This window comes from Vanacampus margaritifer, chromosome 2 (assembly GCF_051991255.1).
Source record: "Vanacampus margaritifer isolate UIUO_Vmar chromosome 2, RoL_Vmar_1.0, whole genome shotgun sequence".
In the NCBI taxonomy this organism is placed as follows: domain Eukaryota; kingdom Metazoa; phylum Chordata; class Actinopteri; order Syngnathiformes; family Syngnathidae; genus Vanacampus; species Vanacampus margaritifer.
Window position 1 is genome coordinate 1,497,548 of NC_135433.1, and position 18,563 is coordinate 1,516,110.

At 42.4% G+C, this 18,563-nt stretch overlaps 1 protein-coding gene across 5 annotated transcripts in view; it reads left to right on the forward strand.

Annotated features, from left to right (window-relative positions):
* LOC144043447 (ATP-dependent 6-phosphofructokinase, platelet type-like) overlaps positions 1-17,420 on the forward strand; it is a 34,883-nt gene extending 17,463 nt beyond the window's left edge. The window contains exons 13-23 of one of the 5 annotated variants that reach the window (XM_077557098.1): positions 491-637; positions 3,161-3,231; positions 3,366-3,453; positions 5,333-5,485; positions 9,469-9,621; positions 9,865-10,029; positions 13,114-13,175; positions 13,252-13,363; positions 15,719-15,818; positions 15,896-16,001; positions 16,987-17,420. In XM_077557098.1, the coding sequence (XP_077413224.1) occupies positions 491-637; positions 3,161-3,231; positions 3,366-3,453; positions 5,333-5,485; positions 9,469-9,621; positions 9,865-10,029; positions 13,114-13,175; positions 13,252-13,363; positions 15,719-15,818; positions 15,896-16,001; positions 16,987-17,143 (1,314 nt within the window). In that variant the 3' untranslated portion in view covers positions 17,144-17,420. Of the gene's footprint in view, positions 1-490; positions 638-3,160; positions 3,232-3,365; positions 3,454-5,332; positions 5,486-9,468; positions 9,736-9,864; positions 10,030-13,113; positions 13,176-13,251; positions 13,364-15,718; positions 15,819-15,895; positions 16,002-16,986 lie in introns of those variants that run through there. The other 4 variants (XM_077557094.1, XM_077557096.1, XM_077557095.1 and 1 more) reach the window with 4 other exon arrangements.
* Positions 17,421-18,563: the final 1,143 nt, after the last annotated feature.

Below are 18,563 nucleotides of genomic sequence, written 5' to 3' on the forward strand. Positions count from 1 at the left end.
TGAATCGATTATTTTAATATCTTTTTTCCCATAAATTAAACAACAAAACAGAATTGTATTATTATTATTATATATATTTGTGGAGTTTGTGTCATGTCCGTGTTAAAAAGAATTGATGTTCCATTAATGAATCAATATCGGCTTGAACCAAGTGAATCGAATCGAACCGGGGAAAATGGGAATCGAACTCTTGTGAATCGAAATCGAACCGATTGAGGACATTTGAACGGATCCGCAGCCCTTGTAAATGAGTGCCATGATGCGCCTCAAGCACACACACGAGTTGTGTGTGCTTGACATGTACACGACACGCGACAGTTTTGAGGTCCGCTGCTTGGTTGCATCTTGTTGCATGCATGCAGACGATTGCATGGCGGGATCAGGACACGCGGCTCGGGTTCCGCTGGCGGCAAAAGTCGCCACGGAAAATTGCAGATCTTTGTCACGGTGGGAAAGACAATTCTTTTCTCATGTTGCCGTTCCTCCTCAGAGCTCGTTCAACGTGGCCGTGCTGAACGTCGGCGCACCCGCAGCCGGCATGAATGCCGCCGTGCGCTCTGCCGTCCGGGTGGGCATCAGCGAAGGCCACAAAATGTTTGCGGTGAGCGACGGCTTCGAGGGATTCTACAAGGGTCAGGTGAGGGATCGGAAGGCGGGGGTCGTCCGAGGTCAACTGGGAAAGTTGCATTTTGGAATTATTAACCATTTTGGATTTGTTTGTTTAGTGACACAATCTTAATTTTTTTTTAAAATATGTTAAAATGAGTGCGTTAATTTTGAGTTAATAAAAAAGTTCCATTAACGCCACTCAATTTTTAAATGTGTGATTAATGACCGCCCCTTATTGGAAAGCCTGTACTGGAGGAATTCCAGTCGCAACGCAACAGACACGCCCACGTCAAAATTTAGCAGCAAAAAAATGTCATAATAATAATGCATGTATTTGTGGAGACGGGGGTCAAGTTGTATTTTACAATTTTAAAAATGTGCACAATTTCACAAGTTACTTCGATAGCTCTTCATATGAAAAGAAAAATGCACTGAGCCGTCACCACCGTCTTACAAATGCAATGATGCCATCTAGTGGCAGAAAAATGACCTCAACACAAATCAATATCACACTCGTTTTTTTACAGTACAGTTTGTCTTTTGAATTTGAAGTCAGTTTGGAAAGATGGTGGTTGGCTGCTTACACCCAAAATCCACGTCTTCCTTTGTCTTTTCGGGCATGGCTTTTTGAGACTTTTTTTTTTGTGGCTCTACTCATGATACACACGTTTACCAAACTTCATATTTTTAAGCCTAACCGACTTTAAGGGCTGAATTTTCTAAACATTGAAAGAAAATGTGGAAATGACAAAAAAAGACCCTAAAATGGCGATTTCAAATCAAAATGGCTTTTGGGTCATTGTTTCTTTAGACTTTTTTGTGGGTCGACTCATTTCTACCAAACTTGATATTTTTAAGCCTAACTGGAAAGTGGAAATGACAAAAAAGAGGCCCTAAAACGGCTACCCGAAATGGGAATGTGTGTGTCTTTTCCGGCTTGGCTGCCGGAGACTTTTTTGCGGGTCTACTCATGCTAGACATTCCCACCAAATTTCACGCTGCCGTCCGGAAGTCAGCACAAGCAAAGCTGTCACCCGACTGACCGTCTTTGTCTCTCGCTTTCTGCATCGCGACGCCCTCCCAGGGTCAGAGCGCTAAACTTAGCGTGCTAACGTTTGAGCTAACGAGTAGCAGCCGGCGCTAAATTAAAGGCTGCGGCGGGAGACATTCCTCGCAGGTCAGCGTGACGAGTGGCAGGAAGGACGGACTGATAAGCCGAAGGGCGTTGTGATGATGCGGCGCCACTTGGGCGCGAAATCCCGCACAAAGCCTGGAAAGTTCACGGTTCGCGTTTCAAATAAGCCTCATGTTTTCAAATGGAGGTTTCAAACAAGGGTTATGGTTTGAAATTTGGGTTTGTAGCCAAAGTTAGGTTTTCAAGACAGGGTCAGGGTTTTGAACAAAGGTTAGACTTCAAAGCTGGGGTTAGGGTTTCAGAGTAGGGTTTCAAGGCGTGAAAGAAGGGATAAGGTTTCAAAATGGGGTTTGAAGAAAGAGTTAGGGTTTCAAATTGGGCTTTCAAGCCAGGATTTGGATTTCAGATTTGAGTTTGGAACAAGGGTGGAGGTTTTAAATTAGGATTTGAATCTACTGTCAGGGTTTCAAGTTTGGCTTTTACGATGTGTTTGTGGTTTCAAGACAAAATTAGGGCTTCTGTGCAAAGTTAGAGTTTCTGATTAGTAATTAGAATTTTTGCCAGTATTAGGGCTTCAAAAAAAGGGTGAAGGTTTTAAATGCAAATCAATGTCACAGTTTGAAGTTAGGGTTTTGACTCGGGTCTATGATTCCAAATTAGGATTTTAAGACAGAATTGAAAGTTTTAAGGCAAGTTTAGAGTTTCAAGTTTGACTTTCAAGCCAGAATTTGGATTTAAAATGAGGGTTTCAATTAAGGGAAAATATTTCAAATGAGTGTTTTGAGACAAAGTCAGGGATTCAAGTTGGGCTTTCATATTGAGGTTATGGTTATAAAATAGGGTTTTAAGACAGGGTTTGGGTTTTACGGCAAGGTTAGAATTTTTAAATGAGGTTGTTAAATTAGGATTGGGATTTCAAATTCGGGTTTCTAAGAAGGAGTTTGTTTTCAAGTTGTTTTAAGACAATGCCAGGGTTTAAACTTGGTCTTACGGTTTCAAGACAGATTTACAGTTTCAAAGTACGGTTTCAAAATGGATTGAGATTCGGGATGCACCCAAAGGAAAACGTTTGGCCGAAACCGAAAACTGAAAATGAAAAATGCTTGGAAGAAAACCGAAACACCGAGAAAAATATTTTTTTTGCTCGCGTCACCACAACATCCTATTTCGGCTTGAATTTTATTTCCGGTGGCCGAAAATTGGGTGCATCACTAATTGAGATCATAATCAATTGTTCAAAAACAAAAAGTTAACATTTTCAAATGAGGGTGTCTGTTCATTGTGTTTCAAGTTCACGTATGAAAAACCAAGTTGAAGGCTTGAAATGTGGGTTTTGAGAAAGGGTTCAAATTTCAAAGAAAGTTTCAAGGCAACCGATTGCAATTTGATCGGTCGATTTTTCCGTGCGTGATTTAGATCAAGGAGATCAAGTGGGGCGACGTCGGAGGCTGGACGGGACAAGGAGGCTCGCTGCTCGGCACCAAAAGGTACATCGCACCCAACTTGTTATCATTATGATGATTCCGATTATGGTTACGATGATGTGGAGCGGCTCATCGGCGGTGCCGACATGTCGTCGTGTTTGGCGCCAAGTGGACTTTTTCCCCGCTTGCTACCGCAGGACGCTTCCCGGGAAACATCTGGACAAGATCGCCCAGCAGATGGCGACGCACAACATCAACGCGCTGCTCATCATCGGCGGATTTGAGGTAACACAAAATTTGTGTCTTGTCATTTGATTGTTTCCTACGCTAAGCTAATGCTAAAGAAAATGTCGAATAAGATGGCCGCTATATGTCATTAGCAAATTCATTGATAATTACTTTTGGAAATCGATGAATTGTTTAGAGACCTTGAAGTTCAAATTTTCTAAACACGACATTCTGATATTATTATTATTATTATTATTATTATTATATTGCATTATTGTTTGACTTGCACACAAAATGAAACATGACACATTCACATTGTTAGCGTCAATCACACATCACATGATCTCATTGTGTTTCAGTTAAACTCGGGCTGGGTAGCAATTCTAATTTCCTCAATTGATTCGATTTCGATTCACAAGAGTTCGGTTCGATTTTTTCCCGATTCGATTCACTTCGATCCAATATTGATCAATTATGGAGTATCAAGTATTCTTAAATATCAAGAATATGATAAAAGCCCTGCAAACATTAAATTCCAAATAAAATTTCATTTTGTTTTTGGCTGCCATTTATTAATTCAATTAATTCAATTTATTTAATTTAAAATATTTTCGTAATTGTAATTCAATAATTGTTCATATAAATTAAAAAGATTCTGAATTCTTTCATAAACGTAAGAAAATACTTTTAAATTCATGTGAACAGTAAATGTCAACAAAACAGTCAAATGCACCCCAAAAAAAACATAAAAACAACTTGGCCTTTAAAACTTAATTTTCTTATAAATGTATGAGAAAAAGATATTTTAAAATAATCGATTCATGGTTTTATGAATCGATATCAACCTCGAAAAGAAAATTCAATTTGATATCGATTATACGATTTTTTTTTAAAACCCTGCCCTAGTTAAAACACTCAATTGGACTGCACTAGGGGTCGGGTTTCAATACAGGAGTAGGGTTTTAAGTCAGGAAGAAGATTTGGAAAGAAGGGATAGGCTATCAAGTGAGATTTTCGCGACAGGGCGAGAGCGAGGGTTTCAAATTCAGTTCAAAGTAATGTTTCCAGACTATGACAGTTTCAAAGCTTCAAGTTCCAAGCCAGGGTTCGGGTTTAAAGTTGGAGGTTTAAAGCAAGCTGCGGGTTTCAAATGTGGGTTTTAAACAAAAAAATGATATGAAATCAAGTGAGGTTTTCGGGACAGGGTTGGGGTTTTAAGCCAGGCGTAGGGTTTCAAGTTAGGTTTTCAAAAGTCGCAGTTTCAAGGAAGGGTTTCAAGCATGAGTTAGTTCAAATTGTTACAATCGGGCTTTGAAGACAAGGTTAAGGTTTTAAGACAAAAATAAGGTTTCAATTTAGGCTTTCCAGCAATGTTTCGCGTTTCAAATGTGGGTTTCAAGCAAGGGGCGTGGTTTCAAATTAAAGTTAGACCTTCAAATGAGTTCTTCCAGTTCGAGTTTGAAGCCAGCCTTAAGCTTTCAAGCTATGAATCGGGTTTTTTTTTTACCACAGAATTGCAACATTCGCCGTTTTTGAGTGCTTTTTGTGTGTGCATTGTGATTGGCTCTCTTCCCTTGGCTCCTCCCATCATTACACGCCAGCCCCTCTTCTTCATTTGCTTGTTAGCCGGTTTGTCTTTCATGTGGATGACGTTCATGTCACAAGCTAAGCGAGCTGATGCTATTGTTTATTTTGAGCCTTTTTGATAGCATAGCATAGCCGCTAACCGTGTTTGACTTTTCTGGGACTTTCTGTGATGCTATTTTTGCTATCTATCTCCAAATTCCACTCAAGACTTGCTTATGCTAAACCAATCGCCGCTTTGAGAGGTTTTTCATTCTTAAGTCATAAACGGTCCTGCCTCTGGCCCCGCCCCTTCGCCCCCTCGCCCCCTCGCCCCTAACGACCAACGGGATGTCGGCTGTGACCGTTGCAGGCCTACATGGGATTACTGGAACTTTCTGCGGCACGGGACAAATACGGCGAGCTGTGCGTGCCGATGGTGATGGTCCCCGCCACCGTGTCCAACAATATACCGGGCTCGGACCTCAGCATCGGTTCCGATACGGCGCTCAACGCCATCACGGACGTAAGTCGGGGTGGCTGTGCACGTGCGTGTGCATGTGCATGTCTGTGTAATGCACGACGCGACAGCCGGCTCGTGTGACGACTGACAGCTCGCAACAGACGCCGCACGGGTCGGAAAGTGTTGAGGCCGCACGGATTTGTCGCTCGTCACCGGGTAGACTCGGAGGGTGCTCCATCCTGATTGGTCGTCACTTCAACCTCCAAATGACTTTGGCTTCATACCCAATCTGCGTCAATACATGATGAATGCCATACTTTTTTGTGATTAATTAATTAATTAGTTAACACTTTAACTTTGACAACCCTAATATATATATATATTGCCATTTATATAATTTTTTTAATGTAAATTTTGAATTATATTCTTAGATCCGTTTTTATTTTCACTTTTATTTATTTATTTATTTTTAATTTGGGCGGTTTTGGTCCTCCATAAATACCGGCATCTTTTCTCTAACTTTTCAAGATGTGAGACGTCCTAATTTCTCAAAGACTCACGTTCCCATCAAAAACCAAAAGTGCACTTCACTTTTTACAATGTTAATGCTATTTTTTTTCTTATAAAATCAACTACAAATCTTAGTTGGGCATCTGTAGATTGAAGGAAATCAGATTGAAGATTTTGAAAGAGTTTTAACAGTAACAGGCCAATATTAGATTCTGAAGGTGTAACCATAAGCAAAAATATCACGGTAACAGTATTAAAATCACATCTTGAAAATGTTTTGGAAATATTTTTTGAAAAAATGTTTCCCCATTGAATCGTACAGCTTTTCAGCAAAAGGAACTTAATTATGGCACCAGAAATTAACAATATTAAATCATGCCCACTGAAAAATATATTTATCCTGACCCACATTATCCGTAAATATTGATATTCAAAGTCTTTGATGTCAATTTTCTTCTGTAATTGAATGATCCCTCATCCACACCACGTGTGTTTATTGAACAAATACAAATGTAAGCGCAGCAGGCGACATGTCATGTTGTCTTATTTTTAAACTGGCTCATACTAAGAACGACAAAGAGAGTGAAGCTGCTGTCGTGTTTCTAGTGTCAACATCAGGGTTCATAAACGCTGACGTTAAAGGTAACGCGACGTCAACCGACACATTCAACTTCCTGCAACAAAATCTTTACCATCGGATACGATCGCAGCGAAAGATTCTTCCGCAGAAGCATTACAGCCCTTAGCAGGGTCTTCTTGTTTTTCCGACTCAGTTGAGACAATAGTTGAATACAACATGAAGTTGCGCAAGGAGAACCAAAATTGACAAAATTCTAAATAAATAAATGACTAGAAGTGAAAATAAAAACGGATATAAAAAAAATAATTCGATTTTTTGATATAAATAGAAATAAAAACAGCAATATATATATATGTATATATATATATATATATATATATTTATATATATTTTTTATTATTATTATTATTTATTTATTTTTTAATTATATTTTTTATATTCGTTTTTATTTTCACTTTTAGTCATTTATTTTGTCATTTATTTATTTATTTTGTCATTTATTTATTTATTTTGAATTTTGGCAGTTTTGGTCCATACTGCCAGGTCGAAATGTTATTCAAATGAGGGGGTGGGACATTTCGTCCTGGCAGTATGGACCAAAACGGCCAAAATTAAAAAATAAATAAATGACTAAAAATATAATTCAAAAATTAAATACATATATATATATTTATTAAGGGTGGGAATCTTTGAATGTCTCACGATTCGATTCCGATTTTTGGGGGCCTGCGATTCGATTCAGAATCGATTTTTGATTAAGAACGATTTTTGATTCAAAATGATTTGATTGACAATGATTTAATCCATAGATGTGCAAGGAATTGTAATGATCTACTCCAGTCTGACTCGCTAATGCTAATTAACGCGCTACTCGCGACACTTTTATCACTCAAAAGAACGGCTCCACGCTGCAAAAAAACTATTTTTATTGGAATAACTTGAATGTGGCTTTTTCCTTCTACTCTCTAATCTGGCTACAACTTAACAGTGTATTAGACCACGTGGAACCACACTGCCCCTAAGTGGCCAAATCGGGTACAACATGAACAGCGCTCCAAATAAAGGCACACAGACAAAGGCAAGACAGTATAATTGTTTTTTTAAATAAAATCAATTTGGGGACATTTAAAACCGATTCTGAATCGTACTAAATGAGAATTGTGATTCTTATGATTTTTGGGCACACCCCTAATATATATATATATATATATATATTTCCATTTATATATTTTTTTTATTTAATTTTCAATTTTTTTTATATCCGTTGTTATTTTTCACTTTTAGTCATTTATTTATTTATAATATTGGCAGTTTTGGTCCTCCATCGTTCCGAGGTAAAGTAACGTCTGCTGAAAAAGAGCCAAAAAGGTCACTGATGAGCACAAATGTTGACGAGTAGCATGGAGCTAAGTTCAGGTAAGTGCGCTCGTGCGTTCTTGTGACCTTGGATTCACTCATGTGTGTGTGTTTGGTCAACAGCAGACAAAGAACAAGCGTGCGGGATGGAGGTTGGTGTGTTCTTCAGCGTGTGCGCGCGCGTGTGTGGTGGGAATGCGACGTTTAAGGAATGGCGTCCGTGCGTTCCGGCTAAAACGGGAGCGCGGTTTTATCAGGTCACGTCAACGCCGCGACGCGTAGACAGATGGCGTCACCCCGTCCCGACCCGATACTCCCAGCCCAATCGGCCAATAGGAGGTCAGCTCACATGGCAAGTGGAGAGAGCCAATGCAAACACAAAGACACACAAACACAATCACACACTTATTTAGCTCCAGACAAAATGTCACACGATTGTGCCACACAAAGATGGGAAGAAAGAAGTTACACACACACACTATTGCACTACACAAAAATAGAAAGACAAGAACATGCATACATAAAGATAAAGAATCAAAACACATACATGAACTAATGCACCATAAAAAGACAAGAACCACACGCGCACACACGCGCACACACGCATGCCCCACAAACATGGAAAGACAAGAACTCACACTCGTACAGTATGTATGGAAGCTGATTACCAACTTTTAAAAACAAAACAATCAAAAACACATCATCATCATCATCAAAAAAAAAAAAAAAAAAAAAAACTTGGAAGATGATGCGAAGATTGTAAATGGTTAATGGAAATAGTTTGCAACTTTACATTAAAAAGAACATTCCCCCCTAAAAATAATGATTTTTTAAATTATTATTATTATTTTTACTGTAAGAAATCCATTTTCCGCCAGTGGAAAAAAATGTTTGTTTGTTTTTCTCATGTGAGAATCCCTTTTCCACCAGTGGGTTTTTTATTTTGATTATTTATTTATTTTATGCCAGTAGCCCGTTTCTACCAGTACAGATTTTTTTTAAATCACTCAGAATGTAGATATTTATTTATTTATTTTCACTGTCAGAATCCCAGGTCCACCAGTGGATATTAATCAATTAATCAATCAATTAATTAATTAATTTTTGTGTCCAAAGCTGTTTTGTCAGTGGATTTATTATTATTTTTTAATTATTAGTAATATTTTTGGGGGGTTTCAGAAGCCCATTTCCGCCAGTGATTTTCTTTAAATTCCTTTTTGTGTTATGGTTGGAAGGGGTTGAGACGAAGCTTTGCAGAAGTATACCTTCAGTACCTAAATATCTTCTTAGGATAAATCCTTCAAATCTTTCATAAAGTCAACTTTTTGATTCTGACGGTAAAAAAAAATAAAATGAAAAATCCATCTGGCTTTTAAAGTCAACGTAAGGAAAAAGCAAGCAAAAATGCAGCCTTGGGCTTCCATATATATGCCACCGTAACATCGAAAGACAAAAAACGCTTGACAAGTATAAAAAGACAAGAACACACACACACACACACACACACACACACACACACACACACACACACACACACACACACACACTCAGGTGTCGCCCACATTGGCGAAATGTAACGATTCCCACGGGCATCCGTCAGGCCCTGGAGTCGCTCCTGCAGCTGTTTGAGGCTCGCGAGCGCTACGAGGAGTTTTGCGTGCCGCTGTGCATGCTGCCCGCCACCATTAGCAACAACGTGCCCGGCACCGACCTCAGCATCGGCGCCGACACCTCCGTCAACGCCCTCGTGGAGGTAACGTCACGACTTGCGACCTTCGTCTGCTCCGACTTCTTCATCTTCTTGTTGTTGTGTTCATGTGGTGTTGCCGTGGTAACCGTGCTCGTCTGTTCACGTGGGTCCCATCAGGTAAAAAAAAATCTTGCATCAATAAAGTTGTACTTTTGAAATCTTACAAATGTATCTTGTGAGATGAGAACACCACTTCAGTCAACTTTCACTTAAAGCAATTTTGAATGACCGATTTTATCGTTGCAGACGTGTGACCGTATCAAGCAGTCGGCCAGCGGCACCAAGCGGAGAGTGTTCATCATCGAGACCATGGGGGGCTACTGCGGCTACCTGGCAACCGTGGGCGGGCTGGCGGCGGGCGCCGACACCGTCTACATCTACGAGGAACCCTTCGACATCCGAGACCTGCAGGTGGAGCTCGCATGTTCTTTGGCGACGTGACCCAAAAAAATAGAATATATTTATTTTGCCCCTCCGTGAGTCATCACCTTATCGTGGTGGAGGGGTTCGCGTGTCCCAATGAGCCTGGGAGCTATGTTGTCCGGGGCTTCACGCCCCTGGTAGGGCCACCCATGGCAAACAGGTCCTAGGTGAGGGAAAAGACAAAACATGGCTCAAATGACCCCAATGATGAACACAAACTTTGGATCTTCGTTTCCCTTGCCCGGACGCGGGTCACCAGGGCCCCCCTCTGGAGATAGGCCTGGAGGTGGGGCTCGAAGGCGAGCGTCTGGCGGCCGGGCCTATACCCATGGCGCCCGGCCGGGCACAGCCCGAAAAGGCAACGTGGGTCCCCCTTCTAATGGGCTCACCACCGGTGGAAGGGGCCAAAGGGGTCGGGTGCGCAGTGAGTTGGGTGGCAGCCAAAGGCGGGGGCCTTGGCGGTCCGACCCCCGGCTACTGAAGCTAGCTCTGGGGACATGGAATGTCACCTCTCTGGCGGGGAAGGAGCCCGAGCTGGTGTGCGAGGCTGAGAAGTTCCGACTAGATATAGTCGAACTCGCCTCCACACACGGCTTGGGTTCTGGTACCAATCCTCTCGAGAGGGGCTGGACCCTCTTCCACTCTGGAGTTGCCCACGGTGAGAGGCGCAGAGCAGGTGTGGGCATACTCATTGCCCCCCAGCTAGCCGCCTGTACGTTGGGGTTTACCCCGGTGAATGAGAGGGTAGCCTCCCTCCGCCTTCGGGTGGGGGGACGGGTCCTGACTGTTGTTTGTGCTTATGCACCGAACAGCAGCTCAGAGTACTGGAGTCCTTGGAGGGTGTGCTGGAGAGCGCTCCCCCTGGGGACTCCCTCGTTCTGCTGGGGGACTTCAACGCTCACATGGGTAATGACAGTAAGACCTGGAGGGCCGTGATTGGGAGGAACGCCCCCCCCCCCCACCAATCAGAACCCGAGTTATGTTCTGTTATTGGACTTCTGTGCTTGCCACTGGTTGTCCATAACGAACACCATGTTCAAACATAGGGGTGTCCATATGTGCACTTAGCACCAGGACACCCAAGGCCGCAGTTCCATGATCGACTTTGTAGTCGTGTCATCGGATTTGCGGCCGTATGTGTTGGACACTCGGGTTAAGAGAGGGGCGGAGCTGTCAACTGATCACCACCTGGTGGTGTGTTGGCTCCGATGGCGGGGTAAGATGCTGGTCCGACCAGGCAGGCCCACACGTATTGTGAGGGTCTGCTGGGAACGTCTGGCAGGATCCCCTGTCAGAAAGAGTTTCAATGCCCATCTCCGGCAGAGCTTCTCCATTGTCCCGGGGGAGGCGGGGGACATTGAGTCAGAGTGGACCATGTTCCGCGCCTCCATTGTTGAGGCGGCCGATCGGAGCTGTGGCCATACGATGGTTGGTGCCTGTCGTGGCGGCAATCCTCGAACGCTCGTAAGGGATGCCGTCAAGCTGAAGAAGGAGTCCTATTGGGCCTTTTTGGCCTGTGGGACTCCGGAGGCTGCTGACAGGTACCGGCTGGCCAACCGGAATGTAGCTTTGGCTTCTCGGACATGGGAGGAGTTCGGTGAGGCCATGGAAAACGACTTCCGGACGGCTTCGAGGAAATTCTGGTCCACCATCCGGCGTCTCAGGAGAGGAAAGCAGTGCACCGTTAACACTGTGTATAGTGGAGACGGAGTGCTGTTGACCTCGACTCAGGACGTCGTGAATCGGTGGGGAGAATACTTCAAAGACCTCCTCAATTCCACCGACACGCCTTCCTTTGAGGAAGCAGGGTCTGGGGACTCTGAGGTGGGCTCCCCTATCTCTGGGGTCGAAGTCACTGAAGTGGTTGGAAAGCTTCTCGGTGGCAAGGCCTCGGGGGTGGATGAGATCCGCCCGGAGTTCCTAAAGGCTCTGGATGTTGTGGGGCTGTCGTGGTTGACAAGTCTCTACAACATCTTGTGTACATCAGGGACAGTGCCTCTGGATTGGCAGACCGGGGTGGTGGTTCCCCTTTTTGAGAAGGGGGACCGGAGGATGTGTTCCAACTTTTGAGGGATCACACTCCTCAGTCTCTCAGGTAAGGTCTATTCAGGGGTGCTGGAGAGGAGGGTCCGTCGGGAGGTCGAATCTCGGATTCAGGAGGAGCAGTGTGGTTTTCGTCCCGGCCGATCGCCAACTCTTGCTGGAGCGGTTCACAGCCGAGTGTGATGCGATTGGGATGAAAATCAGCACCTCCAAATTCGAGACTATGGTCCTCAGTCGGAAAAGGGTGGAGTTGCTTTTCCGGGTCAGGGATGAGATACTGCCCAAAGTGGAGGAGTTCAAGTATCTTGGGGTGTTGTTCACGAGTGAGGGTAGGTTAGAGCGGGAGATCGACAGGCGGATCACTGCAGCGTCTGCAGTGATGCGGACGCTGTATCGGTCCGTTGTGGTGAAGAAGGAGCTGAGCCGAAAGGCAAAGCTCTCGATTTACCGGTCGATCTACGTTCCTGCCCTCACCTATGGTCACGAGCTGTGGGTCGTGACCGAAAGAACAAGATCCCGGATACAAGCGGCCGAAATGAGTTTCCTCCGCAGGGTAGCCGGGCTCTCCCTTAGAGATAGGGTGAGAAGCTCGGGCACCCGGGAGGGACTCGGCGTCGAGCCGCTACTCCTCCACGTTGAGAGGAACCAGTTGAGGTGGCTCGGGCATCTGGTTCGGATGCCTCCTGGACGCCTCCTTGGGGAGGTGTTCCGGGCATGTCCTACCGGCGGGAGGCCCCGGGGACGACCCAGGACACGCTGGAGAGACTACGTCTCTCGGCTGGCCTGGGAACCCCTTGGGATCCCGCCGGAGGAGCTGGCTGAAGTGGCTGGGGAGAGGGAAGTCTGGGCTTCCCTGCTAAAGCTGCTGCCCCCGCGACCCGACCCCGGACAAGCGGAATTGAAGACGGAACGGAACGGAATATTTATTTTGTACCACTAAGTCAAACTGGCTTTGGGGGCTACATAAATAAATAAATAAATGAATAATTGAAGTGTGACTTTGCACCTTTCGGTTGTTGTTCCTTTTAGGGCAATGTGGAACATCTGACGGAGAAGATGAAGACCACCATCCAGAGAGGTCTGGTGCTCAGGTGAGGGACGCAAGAAAAGGGGGCGTGCCTTCTTTGTTGGGCCGCGGCTTAAAATTATTTGTGTGTGTGTGTGTAGGAACGAGAACTGCAATGAGAACTTCACCACTGACTTCATCTACCAGCTTTACTCTCAGGAGGGTCATGGCGTGTTTGACTGCAGGAAGAACATCCTGGGACACATGCAGCAGGTACAGGACTTTTGCAGTGGATAGAGAAAGTCTACACACCCGTGGACAAATGCCAGGTTTTGGTGATTTAAAAAATATTAAAGTAAGATTGTTTTTTTTATTTCCACTATCAATGTCACCTGTAATGTATCCATAGCATTTGAAACCAAAATCTTTATTAATGAGGAAAGTACAAAAAAAGGGGGAAAAAGCCTACTAGAACAACTGAACTTTATTTGGGGTTAGTCAGAGGCACTTTAAATGATAGCAGGTCCTTACATTTAACTTGAATATAAATATGATGGGTTAATTCTGAACACAATTCTAAGGGGGTGTGCACACTTGTGCAACCTCATTATTTCAATTGTTGATTTTTACTTAATGTCTAGAAGAAGAAAAATAAATTTCATTGTTAAGGTTATAGGTCAAATTAAGGATGGAAAACGTTTTTTTTTAATGACTTATCTTGACCTGGTTTTCTTAAACCCAAAAATTGAAGTAAGATTAATCTTAATATATATGTAAAGTAAGTATAAGTTAATGGAAAGTTTTTTTTTTTTTTTTTTTTTTTTAAAAACTACTAGAACAACTGAACTTTATTTGGGGTCAATCAGCGGCACTTGAAATGGTGGCAGGTGCCTGCTGACTTCATTTAACTTGAATATAAATATGCTGCGTTAATTCAAACACAATTCCAAGGGGGTGTGCACACTTGTGCAACCTCATTATATAAGTTGCTTATTTTTAACTCTTTGACTGCCAGACGTTTTCAGAAACGGGTTGTCCCCACTGCCAGCCGATTTAAGCATTTTGAGTGATCTTTCAAGGTCCACAGAAAATGTTGTGTTTGGACTATGGAAACACACATCCGACCACTACTTTGGGTAAAAATATCAACCGGCCATTCCTCTTTCGCATTAACATTGCCTGGCCGAGCGTCAGGTGAAAGTTTGTTTTAGTGCATTTCAGAAGCGAATTCTAATGTGTCACAACAGTAGCGATTCAATTCCATTAACGGCACCGCATTATTTTGAACTTTTTTTTGCAAGCATAAAAACATCCGTACGAAAGTCTGTGCAACCTTTCGTAACCTTGAATAAACCCTGATGAAAATACAATACTTGTGCGCACACCCTCGCAAGCAAATATGTTGTTAAAATTGCAGAGTTTAATTTGTAGGAGTTCACAACGGCGTATTAGCGCTTTTTTTTTTCCAGAGGTGAGGTAATTTTTCAAGAAAAACCTCGCAAATTTGCTAGTTTATAAAGTGGCAAATTTGTGAGAAAAAACTCATAGACTTCTGAGTTTATTATTAAAAAAATACTGTATATATATCTTCATGGCATATATATATATATATATATGTATATATAGTGTAATTTTAATGTTTTCAGATTGTGTGAAGAGAAGTTATTTCGAAGAGTTAGATCACCTCCACACAGTGTTAATTGGCTCCGCCTTTCACCTGCTTGTCTCCAGTTTGAGAGAAATAAGTCATCACCATTGTCCTCGTACCCGTTTCTTCCTTGCTCATCACTGGGAAATACTGACAGACAAAAGGAGTTTGGGACCATGAATTCATTTTCACTTCACTTCAAATGCTCTTTTGAAAAGAGGTGTTGGGTTAAAGTTGAAAACTGTCGTTACGTCGGTCCTCATTGATAGATAACCACCTTTCGGTGAGTGGGCTTTCTTATTTTCGACGAGTGGCGAAGCCTCGAAAAAAATCTGCCTGTGTATTTTTCCGAGGCTTTGCTAAAAAAGAAAGAAAGAAACGAAAGAAAAGAAAACCTTGCTAACGCAGAAGCTTTTGCCCGTGGCAGGCCGATGTAGACAGAACCACGTTTTTGGTGAGTACTTTATGAGGCAAAGCCTCTAAAAAAAAAAAAAATGTCCGTGCATTTTTCGAGGGTTCGCTATTAAAGGCACGGTCCAAAGTTTTCTCGTTGCTGTTTGTAAACCCAACATTCAAAAGTGACGCTCAAGGAAGAAGCCAACCGGAACCAGCGCGAAAACAGCCGAATTTGCATATGCAGACAAGACGGGACTCGAATTCTTCACACGTCAGCGGAAAGAGTGCACCAATCAGGAGTGCGCATTTGCACAGCGAAATCTGCATTTGTCACTGATAGTCGCTTGCCTCGTGGCTTGGCTAAAAGGAAAACGTTGAGACTCCGCCCAGAAACGTTTGGGACAGACCAAAACAAATCCTTTGGACCTTAACCCGACATTAAAGGCAGAAAAAGTTTGAAATCATTTATCTTGGTCTGGCTTACTTGAACCCAAACATCTGGCATTCAAATCAGGGTGTGTAGACTTCATATCTACTGCACACACACACAAACACACAAACACACACACGCTAAATGTCCACAGGGTGGCGCTCCGTCTCCCTTCGACAGAAACTTTGGCACCAAAGTGGCGGCTAAAGCCGTCCAGTGGATCACCAAGACCATGAAGGAGTCTTACAAAGGAGGTAAAACCTGAAGCCAATGTCAACTCCGCATCAACTTTGAAGCTTCAAATGTCCTCACCGAATGTTTGGACGCGCAGGCCGAGTGTTTGCCAACTCCGAGGACAGCGCGTGTCTGCTGGGCATGAGACGCCGTGCGATGGTCTTCCAGCCGGTGGCGCAGCTCAAACATGAGACCGACTTTGAGTAAGGACCTTCACGGACGCATCTTTAGCACAACAGTTTTTGGTTCGGAACAAAGGTTTGACTTAGCATAGGACGGTCTAGTGTGTGTTGACCGACAAAACTGTGACAAAAAGACACGGGGAGTCAGCCATTTTGGTTTAAAGGGGCCATTTTTTCTCTACAGGGGTTCTTCAAATGAATTCAGATTGATTATACAGTATTTGAAAATTCATCCGCCCCGAAACCAGTTTGACTGGGTAAAATCTAATTTGGTAGGCCGGTCTATCCTGTGTAGACCTACAAAAAAAGTCTCAACACGCCATGATGGATATGAGACAGGAAGGCCGCCATTTTTGTTCAAAATGGGAATTTTATGGTCATTTTGAACATTTCCAGATGTCCTTCAAATTTGAAAATTCGGCCCCCGAAGCTAGTTTGACTGAGTAACATGAAATTTGGTAGTCAAGTCTGTCATGAGGAGACCCACAAAAAAAAGTTTGAAGAAGCCCTGCTAGAGAAGACACAGTAAGTCTGCCCTTCTGGTTCCAAGGGAAACATTTTCGGCATTTTTTAAGAGGTTCTTCATACATGAACTATTTCGGAAAATTCAGCCCCAAAGTCACTTCGTTTGACTTCTCAACATAGAATTTAAAACATGGGTAGACAGACCTACAAAAAAGTTTCAAGAAGCCATGTTGGAAAAGAAACAAGAAGTCTGCTATTTTGGTTCAAAGTGACCATTTTAGGCGTCTTTTCTTTTTGAAAGATGAACTTGTCCGAGTGATTAACCGTTTTTTCTTTTCTTATCTTTTTTTTTTTAATTCTTCCCCCGAAGCCTGTTTTAATGTCAACATGAAATTTGGTTAGCCATGAACAGTATTCACGAATAGACCACAAAAGGCAAATCAAGCATTTTCAATTTGAACAGGCCATTTTATGCTTTCTTACATTTGCATGGCGCCCGAGTCATCACACAGGAAATGAATCCAGCCACTTCCTGTCTCAGACACAGGATCCCCAAGGAGCAGTGGTGGCTGAAGCTCCGCCCCCTGATGAAGATCCTGGCCAAGTACAAGACCAGCTACGACGTGTCCGACTCGGGTCAGCTGGAGCACGTGGGCCGCTTCCGGGCCAGAGAGGGCGACGCCTCGGCCGCCATCTGAACGTCCCGCTACTTTGGGCGCATTTAACACACACACACACACAGAAAAATGGAATGTCACACACTGTTACTCTAACTTATTGCAGATTGGAATATATCATTGAAATATGCACTCCGAATGACGTACCGTATGGAGCACTGCCAATGTAGCTTTACCACCTTGTTGTTTTGTCTTTGTTGTCGCTAATGCTGTCACAAATGTGTGTAAACTGCTGTGCCATGGGTGTTGTGTGTCCGTTGCGTGTTTGTGTGTACGCATTATTAAAGTTTTGATTGTGTTGTTTTTGCCTTTTTCTTGTCACTATTTTGCCTTAAACAAAACGCCACCAATGAGAATTTGCTGAAACGTTTGCCCTCATGGTGACAACTCGAGTCTAATCGGCATGTCATGATACTGTAGTTATTGTTAAATACACAAGAGGGCGCCGTCGCAAAGTGCCAATATATGTTGTTCCCTTTTTGATACTGTAGTTATTGTTAAATACACAAGAGGGCGCCGTCGCAAAGTGCCAATATATGTTGTTCCCTTTTTGATACTGTAGTTATTGTTAAATACACAAGAGGGCGCCGTCGCAAAGTGTCAATATATGTTGTTCCCTTTTTGACCACTAGATGGTAGCACAATATAACTTTTCAGCTGTAACGTGCATTTTAGTTGAGGTGATTTTTTTTTTCACTCTTACTAAAACAGTAGTTAACACACAGCAGTGACTTCGTGTAAATATTGAGACTTTAAGAGTAGAATTTGACATATAACTGAAAAGAACAATATTTCAAGAAACACGCTTAAAATGTCAAGTTACTAAATTAACTATGGAAGACAAAACTGCCAAAATTAAAAATAAATGAATAAAATGAGAATAAAACGGATATAAAAAAAATATAATTCCAAAATTAAATACAATAAATATAAATGGAAATAAAAACAACAAATTATATATATATATATATATATATATATATATATATATATATATATATATATATATATATATGCAACACACTTAGGACCGCCCCCTCATTTGAATAACATTTGTACCTGTCAGAGCGTCTGCTGCATGAAATGAATAAATGTGAGAGCAGAGCTCTCTATATTTATTTTTGTATTAATTTCGGCATTTATTTATTTTTTGAATCTCGTTTTTAATTTTTGCATTATTTTACTTTTATTTATTTAGGGATATATTTTTTGTCGTTCTGATTTCCATTTATATTTATTGTTTTGTATTTTACTTTAGATTTATATTTTTACATCCGTTTTTATTTTCACTTTATTTATTTAGTAATTTATTTATTTTTAATTTTGGAAGTTTTGGTCCTCCATAACTCCAACAAGATGCAATATACACAGAAATCGGACTAATTTTTGATTGACACTGTCAGATATTTAGGAACTGCTGTACAATCACATTATTAAAACA